The 27,997-nt window shown below is 44.9% G+C and overlaps 1 protein-coding gene across 3 annotated transcripts; it reads right to left on the reverse strand.

Moving 5' to 3' along the window:
* Positions 1-69: 69 nt before the first annotated feature.
* Positions 70-20,807, reverse strand: LOC116679270 (tRNA wybutosine-synthesizing protein 4). Of its 3 annotated transcripts, XM_032508951.1 has the most exons (15): positions 20,229-20,807; positions 19,426-19,514; positions 17,606-17,730; positions 17,423-17,504; positions 17,164-17,344; positions 16,897-17,053; positions 16,183-16,372; positions 8,856-8,963; positions 7,962-8,049; positions 7,653-7,880; positions 6,559-6,804; positions 4,820-4,917; positions 2,515-2,702; positions 1,783-1,918; positions 70-518 (listed from the first exon to the last, which is right to left on the reverse strand). In XM_032508951.1, exons 1-15 carry the CDS (start codon positions 20,296-20,298, stop codon positions 354-356), a joined length of 2,151 nt encoding a protein of 716 aa, XP_032364842.1. In that variant the 5' UTR covers positions 20,299-20,807; the 3' UTR covers positions 70-353. The 3 variants fall into 3 exon arrangements, with proteins under 3 accessions (XP_032364842.1, XP_032364841.1, XP_032364840.1); XM_032508950.1 differs by lacking the exon at positions 20,229-20,807 and having other exon boundaries at positions 7,653-7,871; positions 19,426-20,210; XM_032508949.1 differs by lacking the exon at positions 20,229-20,807 and having other exon boundaries at positions 19,426-20,210.
* Positions 20,808-27,997: the final 7,190 nt, after the last annotated feature.

The raw sequence follows: 27,997 nt of genomic DNA on the forward strand, positions 1-27,997 counted from the left end.
GCGTGATTTATGGTTAATTTATAGCTTTCACTGTAGACTACGTAAGTGGCCTAAAGTTTGTCCCTTTATAGAGGTGCACGTCAGGCTACGGCGTAGGGTCCGTGTCTCCACGTACCTATGTACGTACCCACAGTGTCATTTTAACGCAGAAACATACATCACGCTTACTCAGACATAAAACACATCAGGGCTCAGTAACAATAACATGTGTCTGGAGAAGTAAGCTCTATTCAAACTGTCCAAAATCTTAAGTTTATCCATTTCATCCCATCGGAGAGGACTGACGGTTGGAGTTCGGACTGCCACAAGTCACTGATTTGAGCGGCTTGACCCTTTCATAGAAACACTTGACTTCATCCCAGCGCAGGTCCGAGGTCCACGGTGACAGGCTGAGGGTTGAAGTGAGTCCCAAAAGAGAAACAGTTCCCCCCCCCTCCTATCAGGAGCAGCTGTGGTTCCTCTGAGTCCGTCAGCTCAGAGCAGAACGAGTGGAGCATCAGAGGCCAAGGCACCGACGTCTAGAGATGGCACAACACAGACATGTATCAGACGGTGCCTAGTTTAATAGATCCTACCCTACCTGAGGCTACATGACCAATGAAAATGCATTGCACTTGGACCTTGAACAAACCCAGACTCCTACATAGGGTCGGGTGTTGTTTGGATTTGTACGGTTCTGGTGCCTTTAAAAAAGTCTTTCAATGTTTCAATAAATTCGACTTCTTCCCCCTTTGAACGTAATTGTTTTAAAAGATTTGTTGCATTTTGCAATGTCGGAATCCTTGTTTTTTTTTTGGTAGCTAGCTAACGATAGACTCAATTATGGAACAAATAATAATCCAGATTATTTTGGTCAATATTGAAATCCAGATTATTTAACACGATTACTCATTAACCTGTGGATATAATGGATAGTGTCCAGGGTATAATCTTTTAGTGTCCTTTATCTCAAAGAGTCTTTGGATCAGAACGACACCTGTGTTACTACTGGGATGTCACACATAACTTTACACAGCTAATGAACATTTCCAGATACATAACACAATATTTCATCACACGTAACATTTTCTCTCACTACGACCACTATTAGCCCACTGTCACTACTAAACCTTGTGCTTGTCATTTTAAACTGCGGTGGATTTCTGAGGACTATGGTGACCTGGTCCTCAGGTCTCTGCAGGGTAAATCCAGACAGCTAGCTTGACTATCTGTCCAATCTGAGGACTATGGTTACCTGGTCCTCAGGTCTCTGCAGGGTAAATCCAGACAGCTAGCTTGACTATCTGTCCAATCTGAGGACTATGGTTACCTGGTCCTCAGATCTCTGCAGGGTAAATCCAGACAGCTAGCTAGACTATCTGTCCAATCTGAGGACTATGGTTACCTGGTCCTCAGATCTCTGCAGGGTAAATCCAGACAGCTAGCTAGACTATCTGTCCAATCTGAGGACTATGGTTACCTGGTCCTCAGGTCTCTGCAGGGTAAATCCAGACAGCTAGCTAGACTATCTGTCCAATCTGAGGACTATGGTAAAACTTTGAAAGTACACACGTTCCACCAAAAACAACTTCCTTCCTGAGACTATTTTGCAGCGGCACCGCGGTTTATCTACGGTGATAGCACCGCCCTAAACAATTGTGATTGGTTTAAAGAAATGGGATTAAACCAGGGCATGTTTTCATCCCGTCCCCGATTGCTATGTGGACTAGCCAGACCCTCTTCCAGAACGCTTTGGAGGAAGGTCTGGCAAAGCAGGCCTAAATGTACAGTATGTAAACTGACCGTGTCCAGGCTGAACTCCACACTGCTGCGCGTGGTGAGGTCGATCACGACGACACCTGGTACACCATCTGAATGCAGCCAAACTCCACCAACCACGAGCAGCTTTTCACCAATCACATGGGCAGAGTGAGAGTACCTGAAACAATGCACATAAGCAGGTGGTTTAACACAGACACCATGGTTTTGTTTCAGGGATTCTGTAGGTTTCACCAGGTCAAATTTAAGGATTTTCATGACCTCTTTAAAACCATTGCGAATGACATTTAAGGCCTATATAACAAAATAAAAAACAGAAACCAAACCCCCCCCCGTCAATTTCAGAGTCCAGAAACATGGGTAAACCTGCACTTCCCTATAGCTGAAGAATGAAATCCGCTCCGACAGAGACTCGCCCAGCTTTGCACTCGGCTGCTATTTAAGTTGCATTTTGGTTTCATTTATAGTCGTAATACAACAAATTATATTTTAAGTAGAGAAAGAAAGAAAGAAAGAAAGAAAGAAAAATAACACCACGGAAAAAAACTAACATTTTAAAGGGCTGCGGGAGCATTTCAAATGTGAAAAGGTTTACCCATTTAGCATAATTTAAAACCTAGAAAACAAATTTAAGACTTTTTAAGGCGTACAAATTTAGATTTTGAAATGTTCAGCCTTTTAAGACTTTTTAAGACCCCCACAGAAACCCTGGTATTAGTAAATTGAATGACGTGAAAGCTTAGAAACATAACAGACCTGGGAACAGGAGGGGGCTGCACCTCTACCCTTTCCCAGGAGAAGCCTCTGTCCGTGGGTCTTAACAGTGCTGTGTCCCCCAGTGGTGATCCCCTTCGGTCCAGTCCTCCAAACACCACCATACCTCCCTGATATGAACATGCTGAGTGGGTATGGCGGGCCTCCGGTGCTGAGCCCTCTACCGGGATCTGTAAATAATATACAAACGCACATTTTAATGTTCCTCTCCTAATGGCTGGTTCAGGCTTCTTGCGTTCAACCCGGTCAGCGCGGTGTGAATCGGGCTTAAAATCTTGGAGTGCCCAAGATGTTTGTGCTGCACTGATTGGCTACAGGAGAGAAGAAGTGTGTTCTTTGAGCCGCTCTGACTGCAATCAGTACAACAGCCCAGGCGGTCTACAGCTTTTATGGACTCGTACGACAGGTCTGGACCACGTGTCCAAATTCAACGTACGAGAAAGCTGGTGAATGCCACAAATTCTCTTAATTTCGTTTGAAAGTGTTACTTAGTTACTGTAGAGGCAAATTGTCCTCAGACTGAACAAAACAAATAGAAACAAATAAAAAACTCAACGAGGCCCTGAAGGAGCGGATCTTACGCGGAGATAAAAACGTTCATTGTCCAGGCAGATGGCTCTCTGGGAGGTTTATTAATCCAATATCTCGGAAAAACAACATTTCACACAAAGGAGCAATGTAGGCTCTGGTAAAAAAAAAAGATCGGACATCAGCCGTCCCTGGTGTCCCCCTCCCACGTCCCTGTTCCCCCATACAGGTACCACACCTGGTGTCCCCCTCCCACGTCCCTGTTCCCCCATACAGGTACCACACCTGGTGTCCCCCTCCCACGTCCCTGTTCCCCCATACAGGTACCACACCTGGTGTCCCCCTCCCACATCCCTGTTCCCCCATACAGGTACCACACCTGGTGTCCCCCTCCCACGTCCCTGTTCCCCCATACAGGTACCACACCTGGTGTCCCCCTCCCACATCCCTGTTCCCCCATACAGGTACCACACCTGGTGTCCCCCTCCCACGTCCCTGTTCCCCCATACAGGTACCACACCTGGTGTCCCCCTCCCACGTCCCTGTTCACCCATACAGGTACCACACCTGGTGTCCCCCTCCCACGTCCCTGTTCCCCCATACAGGTACCACACCTGGTGTCCCCCTCCCACGTCCCTGTTCCCCCATACAGGTACCACACCTGGTGTCCCCCTCCCACGTCCCTGTTCCCCCATACAGGTACCACACCTGGTGTCCCCCTCCCACGTCCCTGTTCCCCCATACAGGTACCACACCTGGTGTCCCCCTCCCAAGTCCCTGTTCACCCATACAGGTACCACACCTGGTGGCTAAGGCTGCCCGGTACCTTCAAAACAAAAGCACTAACAGATACTAAAATAAATTAAAATAACCCAAATTAAATACTAATGATACAAAAATGTATGTAGCTTTATAATTCAAGCAAAGCTGAAATTAAATTAATAAATATTTAATAGTTCCAACAATAACAAAATAATGAATAGCTCCAACACTACAATCCTATTCAATGTAATTCTAAGTGGAGAGATCCAAGATCATCTCAGTGCTGGCAGCACCTGTTACTAAATATCACACATGGACAGGGACTGACCTGAGTCCAGTGCTGCAGGTCTGGTATTACACATGGACAGGGACTGACCTGAGTCCAGTGCTGCTGGTCTGGTATTACACATGGACAGGGACTGACCTGAGTCCAGTGCTGCTGGTCTGGTATTACACATGGACAGGGACTAACCTGATCCAGTGCTGCTGGTCTGGTATTACACATGGACAGGGACTGACCTGAGTCCAGTGCTGCTGGTCTGGTATTACACATGGACAGGGACTGACCTGAGTCCAGTGCTGCTGGTCTGGTATTACACATGGACAGGACTGACCTGAGTCCAGTGCTGCTGGTCTGGTATTACACATGGACAGGGACTGACCTGAGTCCAGTGCTGCTGGTCTGGTATTACACATGGACAGGACTGACCTGAGTCCAGTGCTGCTGGTCTGGTATTACACATGGACAGGGACTGACCTGAGTCCAGTGCTGCTGGTCTGGTATTACACATGGACAGGGACTGACCTGAGTCCAGTGCTGCTGGTCTGGTATTACACATGGACAGGGACTGACCTGAGTCCAGTGCTGCTGGTCTGGTATTACACATGGACAGGGACTGACCTGAGTCCAGTGCTGCTGGTCTGGTATTACACATGGACAGGGACTGACCTGAGTCCAGTGCTGCTGGTCTGGTATTACACATGGACAGGGACTGACCTGAGTCCAGTGCTGCTGGTCTGGACACAGGAAGCAGGCGTCCCCCACAGCGGCCTCGGATTCATTCTTCCCCCCAAACACAACCACAAAGTCTTTTCCTGCAAAACACATGAGCGAGCGTTACGGTACAATGATACTGTAAGAAGAGGGAAACCCTCAGGGTTCTCCAAGTTAAATCCAAGACTTTTTAAGACCTCGTATACCAAAATTTAATGCCAACTTTACTCCAAATAATGGAAAATCATTATGAAAAATATTTGTCGCATTTAGAGCTCAATCCTGTGAAACTGTTTTTTATTTATTTTATTTAATATTTATAATAATAATAATACAACTATTTATTTATTTATGTTACTGCATTGATTTAATCCTACCAAAGGACCAGAGGATCAATACTTTTAAAAGGCCTTTTTTTAGAATATTAAATAAAATATATATTTTTTAATAATTTATACTCCTTATTGATTCCCTATGGGGACATTACAATTTACACTTGGTTTTGTTAGTAATCACCACACACACACCCCAGGTCCTATTCATGCACTAATGGAGAGATGTCAGAAGGAGTGGGCTGCCAGTCCTGGACCAGCACCCTGAGCAGCTGGAGGGGGTTCGGTGCCTTGCTCAAGAGCATCTTGGCAGTGCCCAGGAGGTGAACCGGCATCTCTACAGCTACCAGTCCCCACTCCGTACTATGGTTCGTACGGGGACTTGAACTACTGCAAATACATACATACATACATACAGACATACAGACATACATACATACAGTACACATACATACATACAGACAGACAGACAGACAGACAGACAGACAGACAGACAGACAGACAGACAGACATACATACATACATACATACAGACATACATACAGACATACATACATACATACAGACAGACAGACAGACAGACAGACAGACAGACATACATACATACATACATACAGACATACATACAGACATACATACATACATACATACATACAGTACACATACATACATACAGACAGACAGACAGACAGACAGACAGACAGACATACAGACATACATACATACATACATACATACAGACATACATACAGACATACATACAGACAGTGCACATACAGACATTCATACATACATACAGACACACACACACACACACACACACACACACACACACACACACACACACACACACACACACACACAACACACACACACACACACACACACACACACACACACACACACACACACACACACACACACACACACACACACCACACACACACACACACACACACACACACACACACACACACACACACACACACACACACACACACACACACACACACACACACACCTGGACTTAAATTCACACCTGGTCACTTTATCACTTTAACACTGGACTCAACACTGACACTTTAATAATAATTGATGGTCTTTTCTTTGTTTATTTGACAAATGTTCTTATTGTTGTTGTTATTATCATTATTGTTATTTTGTTGTCTTTATACTGTCTTTATCTATTTTTTTATTTCTTTTTTCTTGCTAAAACTGCTGCTGGAACTTTCAACTTTCACTTTCCTCGCGGGAGTCATCCCAAAAGGATCAATAAAGAGAAGTCTAAGTCTAAGTCTAGGTCTAAGTCTAGGTCTAGGTCTAGGTCTAAGTCTAAGTCTCTAAGGCTACTGCCACCCCCCAGCAACACTTGGTACCCTGTAGGTAGGTACAAGATCGAAAGGATCTCACCTTTGTGACTGACAGTAGTAGCAGTGTGCCTCCATCTTGGCGCTGGTGGGTCCCCCGTGCAGACCATCTGCGCTACACATAGTTTCACAGGGTCTCGGCCCTCTGAGTCGTGTGGAGCAGGGGGGCCGAGGGTGTCCAGGGTTACTCTGAAAAGGCCTCTGATTGGGTTGAGTGGAGATGAGCGACCCCCATATACCACCACACCTCCTCCGGGAAGAGGGGTAGCGGTGTGGTAGAGTCGAACACCTGGCAACACCGCAACCACCTGTTAACGCTGGACGCTCGGTCATACTTTACTTTAAGTTTGATTACATGACCAGAGGAAAAATTAGTAATGGGCCTTGTCGTGGTATGATGACACAAAGGGAAACATCTGGTCGTTCATAGATCACAGGTCAGGGGACAAGGATATTCATCCAGTCTCATCTAACCAAACTTGTTCATGTAGAATTATGTCTCTACAGATTCAAGGAGGGTGGACAGCTGCATGACAAGGGACTGTTTTGTTTGTCTGTCTCCTTTTGGAGGTCAGAGGGCCTGCCACACTTAACATACTTCCCAGAGAGAGAGAGAGAGAGAGAGAGAGAGAGAGAGAGAGAGAGAGAGAGAGAGAGAGAGAGAGAGAGAGAGAGAGAGAGAAACTAAGCTTTATTATCTGATACTTCTGAATTAGGCTTCAGTATCCGATACTTTCCAGAGAAAGAGAGAGAGAGAGATTAACTAGGCTTAAGCATCTGTGTTTGTGGCGCCCACAATATCTTTGTCTGTATATATATATATATATATATATATATATATATATATATAAATATATACACGGTATGTATATTCAGCAGTTTGGCTTTCCTTAGGGTCTATGTAACCTGTTCTGAAATTTTTCTATTATAATTTATATATCGTGATATATATCATTATCACAAGAGGCTGCAATGTAAATCGCAATATGGATTTTAGGCCATCTCGCCAACCCCTAGTATATATTAATAGTTATATGTGTCTAGTGTGGACCCCAGGAAGAGTAGCTATGGCTTCAGCTAATGGGGACACTTTAATAAACAATACTGACAAAAAAAAGAAGAAGCAAGTCCTCTTACCCAAATCAACTGCTGGTTCTACCCTAACAGATCTCCAGCCTTTCTGGCCCCAGAGGAGGGTCCTAGCCACCGGCCCCCTGCCTCCCCTGCTGGAGCCTCCTGTCAGCAGCACCTGCCCCGGGCTCACCCACGTGGAAGCCATCCCCAGCCCCTCCACACCAACCGGTAGGGTCTGCACACTCAGCGCTGAGGGGCTCCAAGACGGGCAAATGGATGGCACCGAAGATACTGGTGGGGCGAAAGAGACTTGCTGTTAGTTGAAAAGTAAGGGGCAGGGGTTTCTATGAGAGGGAATAGAGTGATCACTACCTGGAGCTGGCGAGAGTAAAGCCTGTGTCATCAAAGCGCCTCGAGATGCAGTGAGGATGAAGTAGTGGGAACATTTCTGGTGCCACTCCTGAGGGTTGACAAGATATACAGTGTATACAATATAGATTGTATACACTAAGATGTACAGTGTATACAATATAGATTGTATACACTAAGATATACAGTGTATACAATATAGATTGGATACACTAAGATGTACAGTGTATACAGTGTATACAATATAGATTGTATACAATACAAGATGTACAGTGTATACAATATAGATTGTATACACTAAGATGTACAGTGTATACAATATAGATTGTATACACTAAGATGTACAGTGTATACAATATAGATTGTATACACTAAGATGTACAGTGTATACAATATAGATTGTATACACTAAGATATACAGTGTATACAATATAGATTGTATACACTAAGATGTACAGTGTATACAATATAGATTGTATACACTAAGATATACAGTGGGGCTGCACAGTATGAGGAAAATATGCAGTTATGATTCTTTTGACTGATATTGCGATCGCGATATGATTCACGAGATTGGAGGGAATGATCATTTTTGGATAATTATTCTCATTTTCGTTGAAACATATTATTTTTTTTTAAAAATGATTACAGTGTGATTTATTTAAGGATCTGTACCAAACAAAGATTTTTTCATTAGTCTGTAGGATGTGATGTGTAGGATGGAACATCACTGCAGCCTCAGAATGGTTTGACACATATTTTGCTTTTAAAAAAGGTCCCATGGCATGAAAATGTCACTTTATGAGGTTTTAAACATTAATATGAGTTCCCCCAGCCTGTCTACGTTCCCCCAGTGGCTAGAAAGATGATGGGTGTAAACACATCTCAACAGCTAACCTCATATTCATCGAAAGGCTCCAGGCTCTCCACTCGGCCTCTCTCCTCCTCAGGGACGAGTCCTACGTAGAAGTCATTCATGTCCAGACACACACACTGCTCCCAGCCCTGGAGACAAAAATATATATATTATATATATATATATATATATATATATATATATATATTATATATATATATATATATATATACAGTATATATAATTTATTATATTTAATGTATGGGCGCCTTTCATAGCACTTAAGCACTCCTTACAGTTAAAATAATCAAAAATACATGTAAAAAGGCAAATCTAATTAAATCAAACACATTTAAAAAGATTGAGATAGAAAATTAAAAGAAAGCAATCGATCCATGATTTTGATGAAGAGTGGAGTCATGGGGGGTAGGCCTTTCGGAAAAGGTGGGCTTTGAGGGAGGTTTTGAAGGTGGGTAGAGACTCCATGGTACGGATGGATAACGGGACGGAGATCCGAAGGCGAGGAGCACAACGGTTGCGCCGGTGTGGACAGGCGGGCCGAAGGAGTGGAAAGCAGTGAAGAAGAAGATCGGAGCGTTTGGGATGGAGTGGTGGGCTGAAGGAGTGGAAAGCAGTGAAGAAGAAGAAGATCGGAGCATTTGGGATGGAGTGGTGACTGAAGGAGTGGAAAGCAGTGAAGAAGAAGATCGGAGCGTTTGGGATGGAGTGGTGGGCTGAAGGAGTGGAAAGCAGTGAAGAAGAAGAAGATCTGAGCGTTTGGGATGGAGTGGTGACTGAAGGAGTGGAAAGCAGTGAAGAAGAAGAAGATCGGAGCATTTGGGATGGAGTGGTGACTGAAGGAGTGGAAAGCAGTGAAGAAGAAGAAGATTGGAGCGTTTGGGATGGAGTGGTGACTGAAGGAGTGGAAAGCAGTGAAGAAGAGAAGATCGGAGCGTTGGCTGAAGGAGTTCAGAGAGGTGTGGAGCGACGAGATTATGGAGGGCTTTGGATGCAAGGAGAAGAATCTTAGACGTCAGTACAGTACTGGACAGGGAGCCAGTGCAGGTGTTCGGTGAGTGGACTACCGGGTTCAGTTGTCGGGGTTCTGGTAGATAATACGGACAGCGGAGTTTGGGACCAGGTGGAGGTTATGGACGGACTAAACCAGAGAAGAGGGAGTTATATAATCAGTACGGGAAGGGACAAGAGCGTGGATGAGAGAAACGGTAGTATTGGGTTATGGTATCTGATTAAACGTTTACGCGTACAGTACTCCACAGAAAGAAAAAATAAACAGAGAAAAGAAAGAGAAATCAGCAAAAATAACAAGATGTAATAATAATAAGTATTTGGGCTGAATCACAGTGACGTTGTGCTAACACGACAATGCCTGTGGATTTAAATACGTGAAATTAGCAAACTTGTTTACCGTAGTTTTGTTGTCATTTTTAGCTGTAACTTCAACCAACGTTCCCCCACAGGTTTAGCAAATTTAAGACTCTTTGAGACCTTATCATACCATTTAGAGTGATATTTAATACCAACTTCATAAACATACTGGCAAAAGTATGTTGGATATGATGGAATATCAGAAATTATTTTAGGCTATGAAAATAATAGTACTCAATACATCTCCTGTACATGCTTTGTGACAAGATACGGACAATGAAGGAGTTACTTTATCTTACGGAAGGACAATACAAATGTTAGACCTTTGTGAACGAAATTTAAGACTTTCTAAAGAAATTCAAAGTGCTCATATTATGCTTTTTTGGCTTTTTTTGGAACAGAAGTGAGATGTCTCACTCTGTAGCTAAAACAGAGAGCTCAACACAGAGGGTGAAAAGAGGAGCTGCAGCAATGTGCAGTTCAACTAAAATATGGTATTTTTAGGGCCCGAGCGCCGACAGGCGGCGAAGGCCCTATTGGAACTGAAGGAATTATTAGGGCCCGAGCGCCGACAGGCGGCGAAGGCCCTATTGGAACTGAAGGAATTATTATTATTCTTTTCCGCCAAATGAATTGCCTTTTGGAGGACTTATCATATTCAAAAACTCACCAAATTTGGCGGTCGCATCAAGTCTGGTGAAAATTACGTATTTTAATGGTTTCGGGAATAGGCGCACAAAATGGCTCGCTAGCGCCACCTACAATATTACGAAATTCAGCCCCTGCACTATGTTTATCATAGACTCACGAAACTTGGTACACATATGTAGCATGGCAGGGCGGACATAAACTCCATGGTCGCCCCCCCCTAAACCCAACAGGAAGTCCGCCATTTTGTTTTGAATGTGCGAAATTAGTGCGATTTTGCCCATTTCCACATGTCGTACTTTAACGAACTCCTCCTAGAGCTTTCGTCCGATCAGCTTCAAACTTGGTGTGTGTCATCTTAACATGTTAACGATGAAAAGTTATTAAAAGAAAACTTTTCGTCATAGGGCGTGGCCGTGGCGGGTCGGCCATTTTGTGCAATTCGCCACCGAAACAGGAAGTGGTGTAACTTGAGCGTACGTTGTCCGATTAGCTCGAAACTTTCCACGATTCATCAGAGTCCACCCTGACGACATCTACACGCCGCTATTGGCTCAAAGTCATAGCGCCCCCTAGTGGCAACAGGAAGTAGGCCTAAAAGACAAGGTGCTATACTTTAACGAACTCCTCCTAGAGATTTCATCCGATCAACTTCAAACTTGGTATGTATCATCCTAAGATGTTACCGATGAAAGTTATTAAAAGAAAAACTTTTCGTCATACGGTGTGGGCGTGGCATGGCGGCCATTTTGGGTGTTTAGCGATGAAGATGAAATTGGCTGTAACTACAGTGTACGTTGTCATATCTGCTTGAAATTTCCCACAAACACCAAGAGTCCAGCCTGAGGACACCTACAGGCCAGTATGGACTTTTGGTGATAGCGCCACCATCTGGCAACAGGAAATATGCCGTCTGACAGGAAGTGAGTGTAACTTGAGTGTACATTGTCCAATTGCCTTGAAACTTTTCAGGATTCATCAGAGTCCGCCCCTGACGACATCTACATGCCGAATTCGCTCAAAGTCATAGCGCCCCTAGTGGCAACAGGAAGTAGTTCTAAAGGACAAGGTGCTATACTTTAACGAACTCCTCCTAGAGATTTAATCAGATCGACTTCAAATTCAGTATGAGTCATCTAAGATGTTGAAGATGAAAAGTTATTAAAAGAAAAACTTTTCGTTAAACGGTGTGGGCGTGGCATGGCGGCCATCTTGAGTGTTTAGCAATGAAGAATTAGTGGCTGTAACTACAGTGTACGTTGTCGTATCTGCTTTAAATTCCCACAAACACCAAGAGTCCAGGCCTGAGGAGACCTACAGGCCAATATGGAGTTTTGGAGATAGCGCCACCATCTGGCAACAAGAAATATACCTTATAGGACAAACATCATCCGATTTACATGAAACTTAAAACGTGTGGTCTACATGTGATACTGAGGCGGCCCCTATATTATGACCACGCCCAGTCACTCAGGCCACGCCCCCTTTCATAACATTGAAACCGTTTAACGTAGATACTTATGTGAGGTGTCATTGAACTCAGCAGAGACTTCTTTTTTATTGGTGATGTTTGACCGCCCCTTTATGATGCGGCCACGCCCCCTTTCCAAGATAAGGAGCTGTATGACGTATAGGCTTGTGTGAGGTATCAATGAACTCAGCAGAGACTTCCTTTTTTATTGGTGATGTTTGACACGCCCCACTATGATGCGGCCACGCCCCCTTTCACAGATAGTGAGTTGTATGACGTATAGGCTCGTGTAAGGTATCAATGAACTCAGCAGAGACTTCCTTTTTTATTAGTGATTTTTGACCCGCCCCAGTATGATGCGGCCACGCCCCTTTTCACAGATATGACTTGTATGACGTATAGGCTGTGTGAGGTATCAACGAACTCAGCAGGGAGTTCACTTTTCATGGGCGACGATTTTCAGCGTACGAGTGACGCGCAATACGCGTCGCAAGGAGAGGCGTCCGCCGGTAACCCGAATGGCGCGGGTTAGCGAGGGCCCTCCATCGCTGCTTGCAGCTTTAATTTTCCTTTTTCTTTCTTTCCGTCAAATGAATTGGCATTTTGGAGGACTTATCATATTCAAAAACTCACCAAATTTGGCGGTCGCATCAGGTCTGGTGAAAATTTACGTATTTTAATGGTTTCGGGAATAGGCGCACAAAAATGGCTCGCTAGCGCCACCTACAATATTACGAAAATTCAGCCCCTGCACTACGTTTATCGTAGACTCACGAAACTGGTACACATATGTATCATGGCAGGGCGGACATAAAACTCCATGGTCCCCCCCCTAAACCCAACAGGAAGTCCGCCATTTGTTTTGAATGTGCGAATTAGTGCGATTTTGCCCATTTCCACATGTCGTACTTTGACGAACCTCCTAGAGCTTTCGTCCGATCATCTTCAAACTTGGTGTGTGTCATCTTAACACGTTAACGATGAAAAGTTATTAAAGAAAACTTTTCGTCATAGGGCGTGGCCGTGCGGGGCGGCCATTTTGTGCGATTCGCCACCGAAAGAGGAAGTGGGTGTAACTGAGCGTACGTTGTCCGATTGGTTTGAAACTTTCCACGATTCATCAGAGTCCGCCCCTGACACATCTACACGCCGCTATTGGCTCAAAGTCATAGCGCCCCTAGTGGCAACAGGAAGTAGGCCTAAAAGACAAGGTGCTATACTTTAACGAACTCCTCCTAGAGATTTCATCCGATCATCTTCAAACTTGGTGTGTATCATCCTAAGATGTTGACGATGAAAAGTTATTAAAAGAAAAACTTTTCGTCATACGGTGTGGGCGTGGCATGGCGGCCATTTTGGGTGTTTAGCGATGAAGATGAAATTGGCTGTAACTACAGTGTACGTTGTCGTATCTGCTTGAAATTTCCCACAACACCAAGAGTCCCGGCCTGAGGACACCCACAGGCCAAAATGGAGTTTTGGAGATAGCGCCACATCTGGCAACAGGAAATATGCCTTATAACAGGAAGTGAGTGTAACTTGAGTGGACATTGTCCGATTGCCTCAAAACTTTCCAGGTTCATCAGAGTCCGGCCCTGACGACATCTACATGCCGAACTTCGCTCAAAGTCATAGCGCCCCCTAGTGGCAACAGGAAGTAGTTCTAAAGGACAAGGTGCTATACTTTAACGAACTCCTCCTAGAGATTTCATCAGATCGACTTCAAATTCAGTCTGAGTCATCTTAAGATGTTGAAGATGAAAAGTTATTAAAAGAAAAACTTTTCGTCAAACGGTGTGGGCGTGGCATGGCGGCCATTTTGAGTGTTTAGCGATCACTGTTAAAATGGCTGTAACTACAGTGTACTTTGTCAAATCTGCTTGAAACTTTTCAGGATTCATCAGAGTCCGCCCCTGACGACATCTACACGCCGAAATTCGCTCAAAGTCATAGCGCCCCTATTGGCAACAGGAAGTAGGCCTAAAAGACAAGGTGCTATACTTTAACGAACTCTCCTAGAGATTTTATCGATCAACTTCAAACTTGGTCTGTGTCATCATAAGATGTTGAAGATGAAAAGTTATTAAAAGAAAACGTTTCGTCATACGGTGTGGGCGTGGCATGGCGGCCATCTTGAGTTTTTAGCAATGAAGAATTAAGTGGCTGTAACTACAGTGTACGTTGTCGTATCTGCTTGAAATTTCCAACAAACACCAAGAGTCCAGGCCTGAAGACACCTACAGGCCAATATGGAGTTTTGGAGATAGCGCCACCACCTGGCAACAGGAAATAAGCCTTATATGAAAAACATCATCCGATTTACATGAAACTTAGAACGTGTGGCCTACATGTGATAGTGAGGCGGCCCCTATGTTATGACCACGCCCAGTCACTCCGGCCACCCCCTTCATAACATTTGAACCGTTTAACATAGATACTTATGTGAGGGGTCATTGAACTCAGCAGTGACTTCCCTTTTTATTGGTGATGTTGACCCGCCCCCATATGATGCGGCCACGCCCCCTTTCCCAGATAATGACTTGTATGACGTATAGGCTTGTGTGAGGTATCAATGAACTCAGCAGAGACTTCCTTTTTTATTGGTGATGTTTGACCCCCCCCCTATGATGCGGCCACGCCCCTTTCACAGATAATGACCTGTATGACGTATAGGCTTGTGTGAGGTATCAATGAACTCAGAAGAAAGTTCCTTTTTATGGGTGATGTTTGACCCGCCCCCTTATGATGCGGCCACGCCCCCTTTCACAGATAATGACCTGTATGACGTATAGGCTTGTATGAGGTGTCAATGAACTCAGCAGAAAGTTCCTTTTTTATGGGTGATGTTTGACCCGCCCCACTATGATGCGGCCACGCCCCCTTTCACGGATAATGACCTCTGTGACGTATAGGCTTGTGTGAGGTATCAATGAACTCAGCAGGGAGTTAACTTTTCATTGGCGACGATATCCAGGGTACGAGTGACGCGCAAATGCGCGGTCGCAAGGAGAGGCGTCCGCCAGTAACCCCGACTCGCGCAGGTTCGCGAGGGCCCTCCATCGCTGCTTGCAGCTTTAATTTGAAAATGAAACCCTGTAAACCTACTCTAGTACAACCTCTAAATACAATTATGACCCTGAAAAAGGGCATAATATGGGACCTTTAAGACGTTCATGGTCTTATTTTTAGAATATTATATTTAAGACATTTTTAAGACTTTTATGACCCCGCGGGTCCTCTGTGTAACATTCAAAGATAAATAGTTAAAAACGGAGGTCCGGCCTATGGGTCGTCCGTGCTGTGCTTATTTTCTGTACTCTGCTGCTTTGCTAGAGTCTTTGATAAACCAAATCTAGCGCTGCGAGTAGGGCTGCACAATTAATCGAATTTTAATCGCGATTATTTTTTATAAAGTGTCATTTCATAGAACGCTCCGGTTTTTTTGCAAAGCCAATCTCCCGCTCCATAAAGCCGTCTGCTCATGAGCCAGTCAGAGTAGTTCCCTGCACCCCGTGCAGCTAAGTTTCTAGATGTAGACAGTCCCAGAGGACAGAGTAACGTGAGGAAAACTCAACAGATAGCAGTCGGTAATACGTCGGTCTCAAGGTTTACCAGTTTACCAGTAAACGCAACACTTTGTCCCATCTGTTGTTTTTCAGACAGCAGCAGTGAGCAGTGCTAGTGACCAGTGCTAGTCGGTGCTAGTTAGCGTCTGTTAGCTGTTAGCTAGTAGCGTCTGTCCTTTTCTTTAGTCTGTGGCTCGACGGGTGAACGTTAGTGAAAGTGTCGACACGTGAAAGAACCCCGCATGCGTTTCAGATGACGGAGATGAGAGCTGATCCAGCTGTTTCTATACTGGCCTTGTCCAGGAACCGGTGCCTCTGTGCAGCAGTGTCCGGGTACTGTAGCAGGGCGTGTAGAGTCGAATTTAGCTTCAGGAAATGATCTTGCATGATCCGACCGAAGGGATCGAGTGGACGTATCTGCTCGTACATTACGAAGAGGGACTGTGGCAGGAGCTTTGCCGTCCAACTAATGACAGCATCCGACCTGGAAGACACACAAGATGTAACACAAACATTAGAGCTGTACGACCACAGCTCTCGCTGAAATGTATGAACAAACTACACAATTTTAAAGGCCTAGCTTGTATATTATGCACACACAAAAGGGGTGCTATGGTCCCCTAAATATTTTCATTTTCAAATCTTTTCACGTGAGTTTTCAACAGACGTACTTACTAATCACAGCAGTTATCACCCGAGTGGGGGAAAAAGACATAGCATACATATAAAACCACATAACAACATGAGAGAGAAAAAGAATTAAAAAGAATAGGGTTTGGGAATCGTTGCTCACTGCAGGGTGCAATCCTTTTTCAAAATAAGAGGGGACGGCCTCCAAGAGTGTAAATCACTTTTGCACCGAGCCACTTGTAGAGTATCGACGTTTTTCAAGCTTGAGCTGTGCTATAACCCTTTCTATCTCCTTAGAGAGGGGTGGCGGATGGACCGATGTCCAGTGGGTCAACACCCACCACCGGTCCCCTAAAGAGACCAAAATGGCCTTCTTACCATTTTGCTTCCATGTAGGTAAGCACCACTTCAGAGAGAATTAGGGTGGGGGCGGCCCAGTCCAGCCCCGCTGCACCCAGAGCCTCCTCCACCCGGGACTCCTCTCTAACATCCACCCCTAGCAGATGGTACCGACTACTGGCCACATATTCAGGCCCTGGAGACACAAAGGCATAAACATAACATATACCCACCTGGAACAGACGTAACTTCTACCACACAAGACAAAGATTCTTAGAATCTCAGTGAAATGTGTGAAGGACAGACCTGTACGAGAAGGTAGATGGGGGTCCAACATCCCCCTCAGCGTGTTGTTAGACTTGATCAGGGCCGCCTTGCGGCGAGCGACATCAGGAAAGTCTACCTCAAACACAACGGCCCTGTCCAGCGCTTCGTCCGCGTGGAGGCGGAAATACGCCGAGTCGAACCCTGCACCCAAAGACAGAATCTACATCACAAGAAGGGGGAAGATGACGACAGATGCAACGTTTTCCCACTTTCTGCATGAAATAGTCTGCTAACTCGCCTGTCTCCGTGGGCAGCCGTCAGTAACGAGCAGGAACCTCCTCACGCAGTAGTCCACGGCTCTCCAGCGCACATAGTAGCCCCTGAAACATAATATTAATAATAATAATAATAAGACTTTCATTTGTTCAAAACGTACTGTTTTCATCAGATACCAAGCCTGAGAGACTGGATCCCTGCTGACCTGTTGATGAGCGGGGCTCTTCTGGCCGCTTTGCACACAAAGTGTTGGAGGAAGACGTCGTGGAAGTAGCCCTGCGCTGCAGCAGACACCTTGCTCACCACACTGCTGTCGTTGGTCCCCTGCACCTGAGTCAGGCAACAACAAAACACAGAGCCATCAGAACTGGGACCAGGGTTTACATTAGATTACATTAGATTAGATTAGATTAGATTAAACTTTATTGTCATTACACAGGTACAAGGCAACGAGATGCAGCTTGGGTCTAACCAGAAGTGCAATAGCAGTAAATGCAGGATATATACACTGGTTTCATAAGTGCATAAGTGAATAAATATAGAAATGAATACTATTATAAACAGAGTTTTACAGATGGGTTTGTCCTATGAATATAAAATATAGATAACAAGTATTGTGAGTAAGATTTACAGCTGGATATGTACTGAATATAATATACAGGTGGATATTACTATAAGTAGAAATTTTACAGATGTGTACAATGAACATAATATACTGATGGTTTACAGAGTTTACAGTGTTTATGTGCTATGAATATATATATATACATACAGGCGGCTATTATCATAGACAGAATTTTTACAGATAGATATAATAAGTTAGGCTAAAATGAGCAGTAGAACAGTGATTTAAGGTGGTATAAATAAAGTATATGTATAAAGTTTATGTATAAAGTTTATGCCAAGGACCCCTACACTGAGAGACACGGATCTGAGACCCCCTACTACATATATTGTATAAAATGAAGTTACATATTAAACTGGACCTACAATAACGTTTGGGTGTCCTAAAGCCTTTATACAAACCTTTTTAGTGCATATCATACTAAGATATTAAAATAGGCCAGTAAGCCAATCATCAGGTGTTTCTTTTTTTTATTTTTTAAAGAATTAGGCCAATTTGTATTTGTTAATAATGTGTTAGACTCATGTTAAGACTTTTTAACTTTCAAAAAAATGAACAATAATTTGGTGGCCCCCCTCCAGTAACTCTGAGTACCCCCTTGGGGTCTCGGACCCCCTGTTGAAGATCTCTGCTTTAAAAAAATGTAAAGTATCTATGTATGTTGGTTCACTGAACTTATCCCTATCAAAATCATAACATTATATCAAGCACGTAATGCATAAACATTGCCCTGTGAGATTTATTTATATATATATTTTGCATGACGTTATTGGACTACTGATGTACCAGAATCCGGTTTATTGTCTGGTAAGTTTTCACATAAAAGAAATGAACCTCGATGTTTTGATGCATTACAAAAAATAAAAAGTACTGCAAGTCAAGAAGAATAAAATAGATAATAGTTTGTAGTATCATTAAAAACGTGTACAGTATGACGGTTTTATTAAGGAATAAGAGCTGTACATGTGTACATGTGTGCCCAAAAGCGGAAGTTCAAGCTGTTTGCTGTCACACCGGTTACTCAGGTATAAAGGTGGGAATGCCTCGCTCCCAGGTAGGGATCTCCCAGGTAGGGATCTCCCAGGTAGGGATCTCCCAGGTAGGGATCTATAAGCAGCAGTACGTAGTGTAGAAGGCTGAGACTAACCACATGTTATCCACCTTTTATGTAGTGTAATCTATAAAACGCCACATATCTTATAAAGTCTTCATGTTTCCTATGTGAAAACCTCATTTATGAAATAATTAAAGCGGTCAATTAACTGTAATGTTAGAGTAAACATTACAATATTCCACTATGAACTGTAGGAGAGTAGAAGTATACCGGCGCATGCAATGTCAATCCTCAATAAAGAACAGGTACCTGAAGGGTTGCTACCTGTAGTCAATAACCCCCTTACCGCGGTGTCCCCCCCCTGCTTCTTCCGGTTTGTCGTTGGCATGGTGCCGGTGAGCACTAAGGTCCACTCCGCCTCACGTGGTACAGTAACTACAATGAATATGAAAGCGTTCAGTAGGGACAGGAGCGCAGATGAAAGACAGACAGTTAAAGACATGGACCAACAGACCCCGTTGCTCCAGACGGAGACCATTGAAGACCATTAGAAGTTCTTTTCCGGTGATGGCTGAGCGTTACTGCGCAGCCTCCAACTGAGCTTGACGACGCAACTGTGACGTGAGCAACCTGTCTGAAAGTTGTAAGTCATCTGGTAGCTGTGCAAGAGAAATCTCAATCTTTCCCAGTCTTGCAGAGACGGAGAGCGTAGGTATATGTTAGGAGATAACATAGGCACAGGCTAATTACTGCTAACTAACATGCTAGTTAACATTAGTAATTAAACCTAAACAGCTAAGGGAAGTCCAAACTGTCTGCGAGCTTATCCCGTACTTTACGGTAATTCCTCTACTGTGCGACAGTAAACCGCGCGGTTATGACACAATCTTTAGCCTATGTTTACAAAAACGTCTGCTACGGAGCCGTAACGTGAGCTACAAAGTAATGGAACGTTTTATACATGCTCATGTTTCTTTAGAAATAAACAACAGACAACTTAAGTTTTTAAACGCTTCAGATGTAAAGTTATTCGCTTGTCAAAGTGGCGCCAAAATGAATGGGAGTCAATGGAAAGCCAACGGCAGGTGATGGCTTGCTAACATCAAAATGGCGCCGTAGGAACTCGGTTTAGACAGCAGAGCCTTTTACCCCTTGTGTCGGTACACGATCCGTCCCTCCTGCACGATCGGTTCTGCGCGTGTGCAGTATATTCGCGCATGCGCAGATGATTTCATGATGAACGTGGATTTACGACACTGCACGATCTGTTCCCATAGACAGTTAAAGAAAGTCTGTTCGCCTCCACCGGAAAGCTAACGTTAGTTTAGCTAACAGTAGCTGCTTTTCCCACTGTTTAGTTTGAGTAACGTTATTTTAGGCTGAATCAACCTGTTAGCCCGTTAGCCGAAATAGCTGTTAGCTAAACTAGCATCAGCTTCCCGGTAGAGGCTAACCGTTCTCTTAGCTAATATATCAGTACACGATCTGTCATAGTTGTAGCGGTTAGCCGTTAGCCTCATGGATGTATTAAGAGGACGGTTAGCCTCCACCGCCGTTAGCTTCCCTGCTAACCGCTAGCTTTGATTCAGTCTACAATACAGTTACTCAAACTAAACAGTGGGGAAAGCAGCTACAGCTAATTTAAGCCGTCTGCTGTTAGCCTTCCGGTGGAGGCTAACAGCAGACGGCTACTGTGGAACGGATCGTGCAGTGCCGTAAATCCCTGGTAAATCCTCGTACATCATGATTATCATCTGCGCGTGCGCGAACATAATGCACATGCGCAGAACGGATCGTGCAGGCAGGACGGATCGTGTACCGACACCTTAGGCTCGTTCGAGATGAACTGCGCCTCGCCTGTAAAGTGGACGAGAGCAGGCGGCAGCAGCGGGGGGCGGTGACAGAAAGCTGCGGTAAAGTCGGACAGTTTCCAGCCGATTCCAGCTCCTTCAGGCTGGACAGGAAGTGATGAAAACACTGTGGTGCGATTCCGATTTAATAAAATATAATCAGACCCTCATACCAGCTGGTACCCAGTCTCCAGTTGTTTTAGTTATGACAGAGTAGCTGGCAAAGTGCTCTACATGCGACCTGTTGCTGATTTTAATGAACAACAGACTGGAGATGATCCGTGATCTGAACGGATTTAGTCTCTTTGACTTCTAAACTTAACTATCAGTCACACAACATGTGTTCTGGACAGAATAAGTCTTTAAATCAGACAAATAGCAATTAAAATCCCTCCGATTCAAAACAGTAAAAAGTTATATAAAACGTCATCATGTTGTAAACCAATCAGGTGTTAAATCAGCTGAGAAGCCGGCGTTCCCAGCATGCTCTGGGTCCGCCTGGCTCTTGCAGTCGGTGAAAAGCAACTGCGCCGCCTGCGTCTCAGAACTGCGGCCGCCTTGCTCTCGTGAGATTTCCGTTGCCCACGTCTGCATGACGTCAGAGCAAGTCGGGATCAAGTCGGACACAAATCTAACCGGCATGCAACGGGCGCCGATCGCCGGTGATCGATTCTGCGCAGACCTGGCTCATCTCGAACGAGCCTCTTGTATCCAAATAATCCAAACATCCTTCATGTGGTGAAGACTTCCGGGTGACGTGCTGTCTGAGTCCCTCTAGGACACCCTCGCGGCCTGGAGGCAGCTCGTAAAACCAAGTCCGAAGTCCATTCAGATGATTTACACATCAAGGGTAATATTAGTAAATGCGATGGAAATATGCCTGGCTGGACCTTGATTTTACAGTTTTTTTGTTGTAAATGAAAAACAGTTCTCTTCGGCTGAAAAACAAAATGATAAAACGTCCACATTAGTACATTTAGTCGAAACTAAAGACTAAAAATGTGCCACTGTCCGTTGGGGCCGTTAGTTCTTGGTGCTTCACAGGGTTGACAATGCGTCACTTCGTGCGCATGCGCCAATTTACAGGAAGCGTTAACGTTGTCTTCTACCAGCTGATTTAGCCAAATTGTCAACAGTCAAGCCTGCGACAGCTGCGCTGCTGAAACGACAGAATTAACGGTGAATATTTTTTATATTCCCCTCTCAGTAGCTATATGTTATTGAGACCAACTGCTAGCATTGGTGTATTTAATTGGGCGTCGAAATATATATTGAGTTATTATCTGTCATCCGATCAGATGTATCAGAGGGGTCGCAGCGGTGTCCCGTGGGCACACAACGCCAGATCGGGAGGGCTGGAGATGTGAGGACATGGAGCGTTACTGAGGGACTAACCGTAACGCTAATAGTGACAGAGTGCAGGGGTGCCAGACACAGACAGTGGTTTAAATGACTATTTGCTGCAGTGATGGGTTTTAGGTTTGATGTCTACGAGGCAGGAGACAGCAGTCTGAGGACCGCATCCCCGCTGGTGAAGCTCAAGTTCCACTGCATGATAACGGGACCAAACTCTCAACCGGCAGTAATATGAAGCATGACTCAGTGGCTCGATCAGTGAACACAGGGAGGCATTAAGGGCTAACAAGTGTTAAAGGACACATGCACATATTTTCAGGTTTACACTTGTGGTTTGGTTTTTTACTAGAACATGTTTTAATGTAGGGTACAAGCGGCCGAAATGGGTTTCCTCAGGAGGGGGGCTGGTCTCCCTTAGAGATATTGTGAGAAGCTCAGTCATCCGAGAGGAGCTCGGAGTAGAGCCGCTGCTCCTTCGCGTTGAAAGGAGCCAGTTGAGGTGGTCCGGGCATCTGGTAAGGATGCCTCCTGGGGGGTCCCCTAGGGAGGGGGTCCAGGCACGTCCAGCTGGGAGGAGGCCTCGGGGAAGACCCAGGACTAGGTGGAGAGATTATATCTCCAACCTGGCCTGGGAACGCCTCGGGATCCCCCAGTCAGAGCTGGTTGATGTGGCTCGGGAAAGGGAAGTTTGGGGTCCCCTACTGGAGCTGCTGCCCCCGAGACCCGATACCAGATAAGAGGATGAAGATGGATGGATGTTTTAATGTTCATAAAACATTTTTCTCACACTGTCATACTGTACCTGTATTCATCCACTGTCTGAAACGCTCCGTTTTAGTGTCTGTCTCGTTAAAAACAATAGGATGGTAGTATGGGTATGGGAACGCACCTGCAGTTCTCAAGCAGTGGATGGAATTTAATGAGCCTGCATGTATGCTACGTTTACATGTGAGGATATGCCATCAAGAGCATGCCAAACCTGTAGGGGGCAGTGCAACGAGAAGCTCAAGCCCACGTTAGCCAATCAGAATCCCTAAAATAGCCAAATGAAAATGCAAGTTCTGGCGCACACTCTGACGTCGGCTACCTAAACCTCCGTTTGTCTCATTTTACATGCAAACGTGCGAACAAAGTTTTCTAAAATCTGCACTCTCTGAGTTTTTAGAAAGACTCAATTTCTCAAAATAACCGTGTAGGTGTAACCGAGGTAATAGGAAGGGGAGCCAAAATGTGTTTGCTGGTTGAATCCATATTTTCTGATCTAGGCAGCCCACAAAAACGCACTTGGTTGATTTATTTCCCAGAATGGGGGTCGGTAGACGCTCCAGATTCCAGCCCTGGAAAAGTGAGTTTTTCACGTCCCCTTTAAGGAATGCAGCTGCCGTTTGCTTTGCCGTTGCAGTCCTCGTTGTTAAGCTGCGAGTCGGTTCTGTCTAACATTGACAGAAATGAAAACACAAAGTCAAATTCCATGTGTGTGTGTACACATACTTGGCTAATAAAGATTCATGACTCTGCGATGAAAAACATTTCTTTTGCTATTCCTGCCAACAAAATCTCCACCCTTCCTCAGAAATCCCAGTGTATTTCGCCTGGAGAAAGAAACTAAATTGTACACGAGGAAAGGTCTTATGCAACCTTGCACTAAAACACAACCTTTCACTTCTTCATTCAGAGAGAACGAGGAGCGACAGAGTCAAGACACCAATCGGACAGACTTGACTACACTCTGGAAGTGACTGACATCCCAGAAGCACCCATCTCCACCCAGGGAGGAGGCCCAGCCCCCTGCCGTCTCTCACGCGGGCCGGTATGAGCTCCAGAGGGAGCGGAGGCCGCTCCAACGGCACTCTGCCACAGACCAAGATCTGCCAGTTCAAGCTGGTGCTGCTGGGGGACATGGCTGTGGGCAAATCCAGCCTGGTGCTGCGCTTCGTCAAGGGACAATTTGATGAGTTCCAGGAGACAACCATAGGAGGTGTGTGTGTGTGGTGTGTGTGTGTGTGTGTGTGTGTGTGTGTGGTGTGTGGGTGTGTGTGTGTGTGTGTGTGTGGGTGTGTGTGTGTGTGTGGTGTGTGTGTGTGTGTGTGTGTGTGTGTGTGTTACCATTAAGTTGCTCTAAGCGATGTTACTGATGTTCGAAGTATTTTCCAACAAAACGAGACTAGCTCCCCCTCCCTCCTCCTCCTCATCCCCTCTTCTTCCTTTCCGTTCTTCCGTGCACCAACCCCCCCACACCCCAACCCCCAACCCCCAACCCTAAATCCTCCTTGTCAGTTATAGGCCTGAACACTGGAAGAAACTGTCATGTCTGGTGTTGCAGGTTGACACAGTCTACAGAGCCTGCATGTTGTTTTTACAGTGTGTTCAGGGGACAGGCAGCTAGCGGATGGTGAGGAGACGTTATATATATATATATATATATATATATAATATTGTAGCCTAAAAAGCGTGTGACAATGCTTAGAGCACCTATTAAAAGGAACAAAAGAAGAGACGGTAACAAAACATTTGAGCAGCAGTAAAGCAGTGATGATAAATAACCCCGCAGCAACATCAGAGGAGTGAAAGCGGTTTGCTTGTGAAGGACGCAGAGAGGACGGTGCGTTAAGGTCGGCCTGAGTATAATGAGTAGAGAGGACGGTGCGTTACGGTCGGCCTGAGTATAACGAGTAGAGAGGACGGTGCGTTATGGTCGGCCTGAGTATAACGAGTAGAGAGGACGGTGCGTTATGGTCGGCCTGAGTATAACGAGTAGAGAGGACGGTGCGTTATGGTCGGCCTGAGTATAACGAGTAGAGAGGACGGTGCGTTATGGTCGGCCTGAGTATAACGAGTAGAGAGGACGGTGCGTTACGGTCGGCCTGAGTATAACGAGCAGAGAGGACGGTGCGTTACGGTCGGCCTGAGTATAACGAGTAGAGAGGACGGTGCGTTATGGTCGGCCTGAGTATAACGAGCAGAGAGGACGGTGCGTTATGGTCGGCCTGAGTATAACGAGCAGAGAGGACGGTGCGTTATGGTCGGCCTGAGTATAACGAGTAGAGAGGACGGTGCGTTATGGTCGGCCTGAGTATAACGAGTAGAGAGGACGGTGCGTTATGGTCGGCCTGAGTATAACGAGTAGAGAGGACGGTGCGTTACGGTCGGCCTGAGTATAACGAGTAGAGAGGACGGTGCGTTATGGTCGGCCTGAGTATAACGAGTAGAGAGGACGGTGCGTTATGGTCGGCCTGAGTATAACGAGTAGAGAGGACGGTGCGTTATGGTCGGCCTGAGTATAACGAGTAGAGAGGACGGTGCGTTATGGTCGGCCTGAGTATAACGAGCAGAGAGGACGGTGCGTTATGGTCGGCCTGAGTATAACGAGCAGAGAGGACGGTGCGTTATGGTCGGCCTGAGTATAACGAGTAGAGAGGACGGTGCGTTATGGTCGGCCTGAGTATAACGAGTAGAGGTGTGTATTCAACTGAGGCTATCGAAGAGGGAAGCAAAAATGCAGCTTATAACCTGTAACTTCTCTTCTTCGTGTCCAGCTGCGTTCCTGGCCCAGTCGGTGTGTCTAGATGACACCACGGTGAAGTTTGAGATCTGGGACACCGCGGGACAAGAGCGATACCACAGCCTGGCGCCGATGTACTACCGTGGCGCTCAGGCTGCTATCGTTGTCTTTGACATCACCAAGCCGGTAAAGTATAAATAATAATTCAGTAGTTACTTGTTTATGTGGGCAATAGTGACAAAATGTGTCCTAAATATGTATGTATGACACGCCAATTCAAGTCAATCCAAGTATGAGAGGCAAAAACCTGCGTAGGCAGGTTGGTCAGGGAGGGGGGAGGGGTAAAACACAGGACTTACCCCCAGGAGACAGGGGGTCGTGTCCCGCGTGTCACGTTTACTAAACTCAACCGTCGCTTTCACCTTTTACTAAAGCCAACCCCGTTCTTTTCCTAAACTCAACCGTCGCTTTCTTCTTGCGATACCAAGTTCTTCTCACGATAACGTGCCAAGTGGCGTGTACGTGTACGCCCGCTGTGTACACGTAGACAAACACGCAAAATGCTCCAAATGCGTGCAGATAACACGCCACTTGGCTTAAGAAAGTTGGCGTGTACGTTTACGCAAAGTCATGATCTCATGTTGATCTAAAAGACTTACCTTAGATCTAATGATCGTAGTTGGTCCCAAGTGGACTTCATTAGCAAGTTATCTTCCTTTAATATATTACAGCGTTATTTATTTATTGTCTGCACAAGCGTTTCCAACGTTTTAGACACACATATGGTAATAATATAGAAAAGGATTTGTGACGAGCTAATCACTGGAGGTGTCACACATGACTTTAAAAATATACATATAAATCTGAGTTTGTTAGATTTTGACATCTACAGTATTTGTCACACATAAGTTGTAATGAAATGTTTTATCTACTGAGGTTTTTATTGTGAGTCATTCCATGCTTAAGCCTTAAAGATGCTGAGTCACCTTCTCTCACAGCGATGGTCCATGTCAGATGCTGAGTCATGGTTAAAGGTGAGAACATGAAACGTGAGGTGGCCACATGTAATGTGATAAAATAGATGAACAACTTTAATTTGTTTTGCTTAATTATTTTATGGATGTCTTATTAGATCATGTGTATATATACAAATAATATATTGTTTTTTTTCCTCCTTTTGGCTAAATGTGGGTTTTCTTTCTGCACTCTTGCCTACACTAAGTTGTCCATTATCCCGTCCTCTTTCAGTCACTCTGTTTTCAGATTTGTACTTGTCTGGAGACAGTAATTTTTAATTAAAAATCAACATAAAAAAAAAAGAAAATCGATATATTTTTAACGTATCAGAATCGAGCATTGAATCTGAGGGCAAAATGTCGTCAGAGTAATTAGAGATGGTCGATGCTACTTTTGCTTCCCGATACCGATCTGATACCTGGGACCTGATATGATATAAAGCAGTATCCGACCCAGCTGTCGGGTTTCTGAAACATCACAGAGTCCGGTCTAGACTGCTTTTATGAAAAGCGCAATGAGATAACTTGTTGTGATTGGCGCTAGTAAATAAAACTGAAAATGAACTGAAGCTCTATGCATTCGTTAACCTCAGGAGGCGAGCAGATGATGAATGTTCTCCAGCTCCGGCTAACTCGTTTACACGTGTGTTGTACAGCTGGGCGATAGGGAGAAAATCAAATATCACATATTTGACCAAATACATTAATGGCAAATTGTGGCAACAGGGTTAGTGTTGACTATTGGTGCTTTCAGAAAATATTTACACAATAAGGCTTTGATAAACAATCACCAATTATGTGGATACAATGACTAGGTGGGGTAAAGGCAAATAATATAAGAGGTAAATAAGAAGAAAATGACATTACTTTACTGTGATGCAGCATTAAAACCAGGAAAAGACAACAATTGTGTCATATCACGATTAAGATAAAATGGTAAGATATCTAGGCATCGTGTACGATGGGGATATTATGTCGATATATTGCCAAGCCCTAGTGTGTTGGGGGTTTCTTACCTGCTGCTGTGTTTTTTGCAGGAGACTTTGAGCGAGCCAAGGCTGGGGTGAAGGAGCTGCAGAGGCAGGCCCGTCGAACATCGTGATCGCCCTGGCGGGAACAAGGCCGAACTTGGCAGGAGGAGACTAGTCGAGTATGAGGTGAGACGCTCCTGTGCGACCGTTTTTTTGGCCGATA

The sequence above is a fragment of the Etheostoma spectabile genome, unplaced genomic scaffold (assembly GCF_008692095.1).
Source record: "Etheostoma spectabile isolate EspeVRDwgs_2016 unplaced genomic scaffold, UIUC_Espe_1.0 scaffold00010076, whole genome shotgun sequence".
NCBI classification, from domain to species: domain Eukaryota; kingdom Metazoa; phylum Chordata; class Actinopteri; order Perciformes; family Percidae; genus Etheostoma; species Etheostoma spectabile.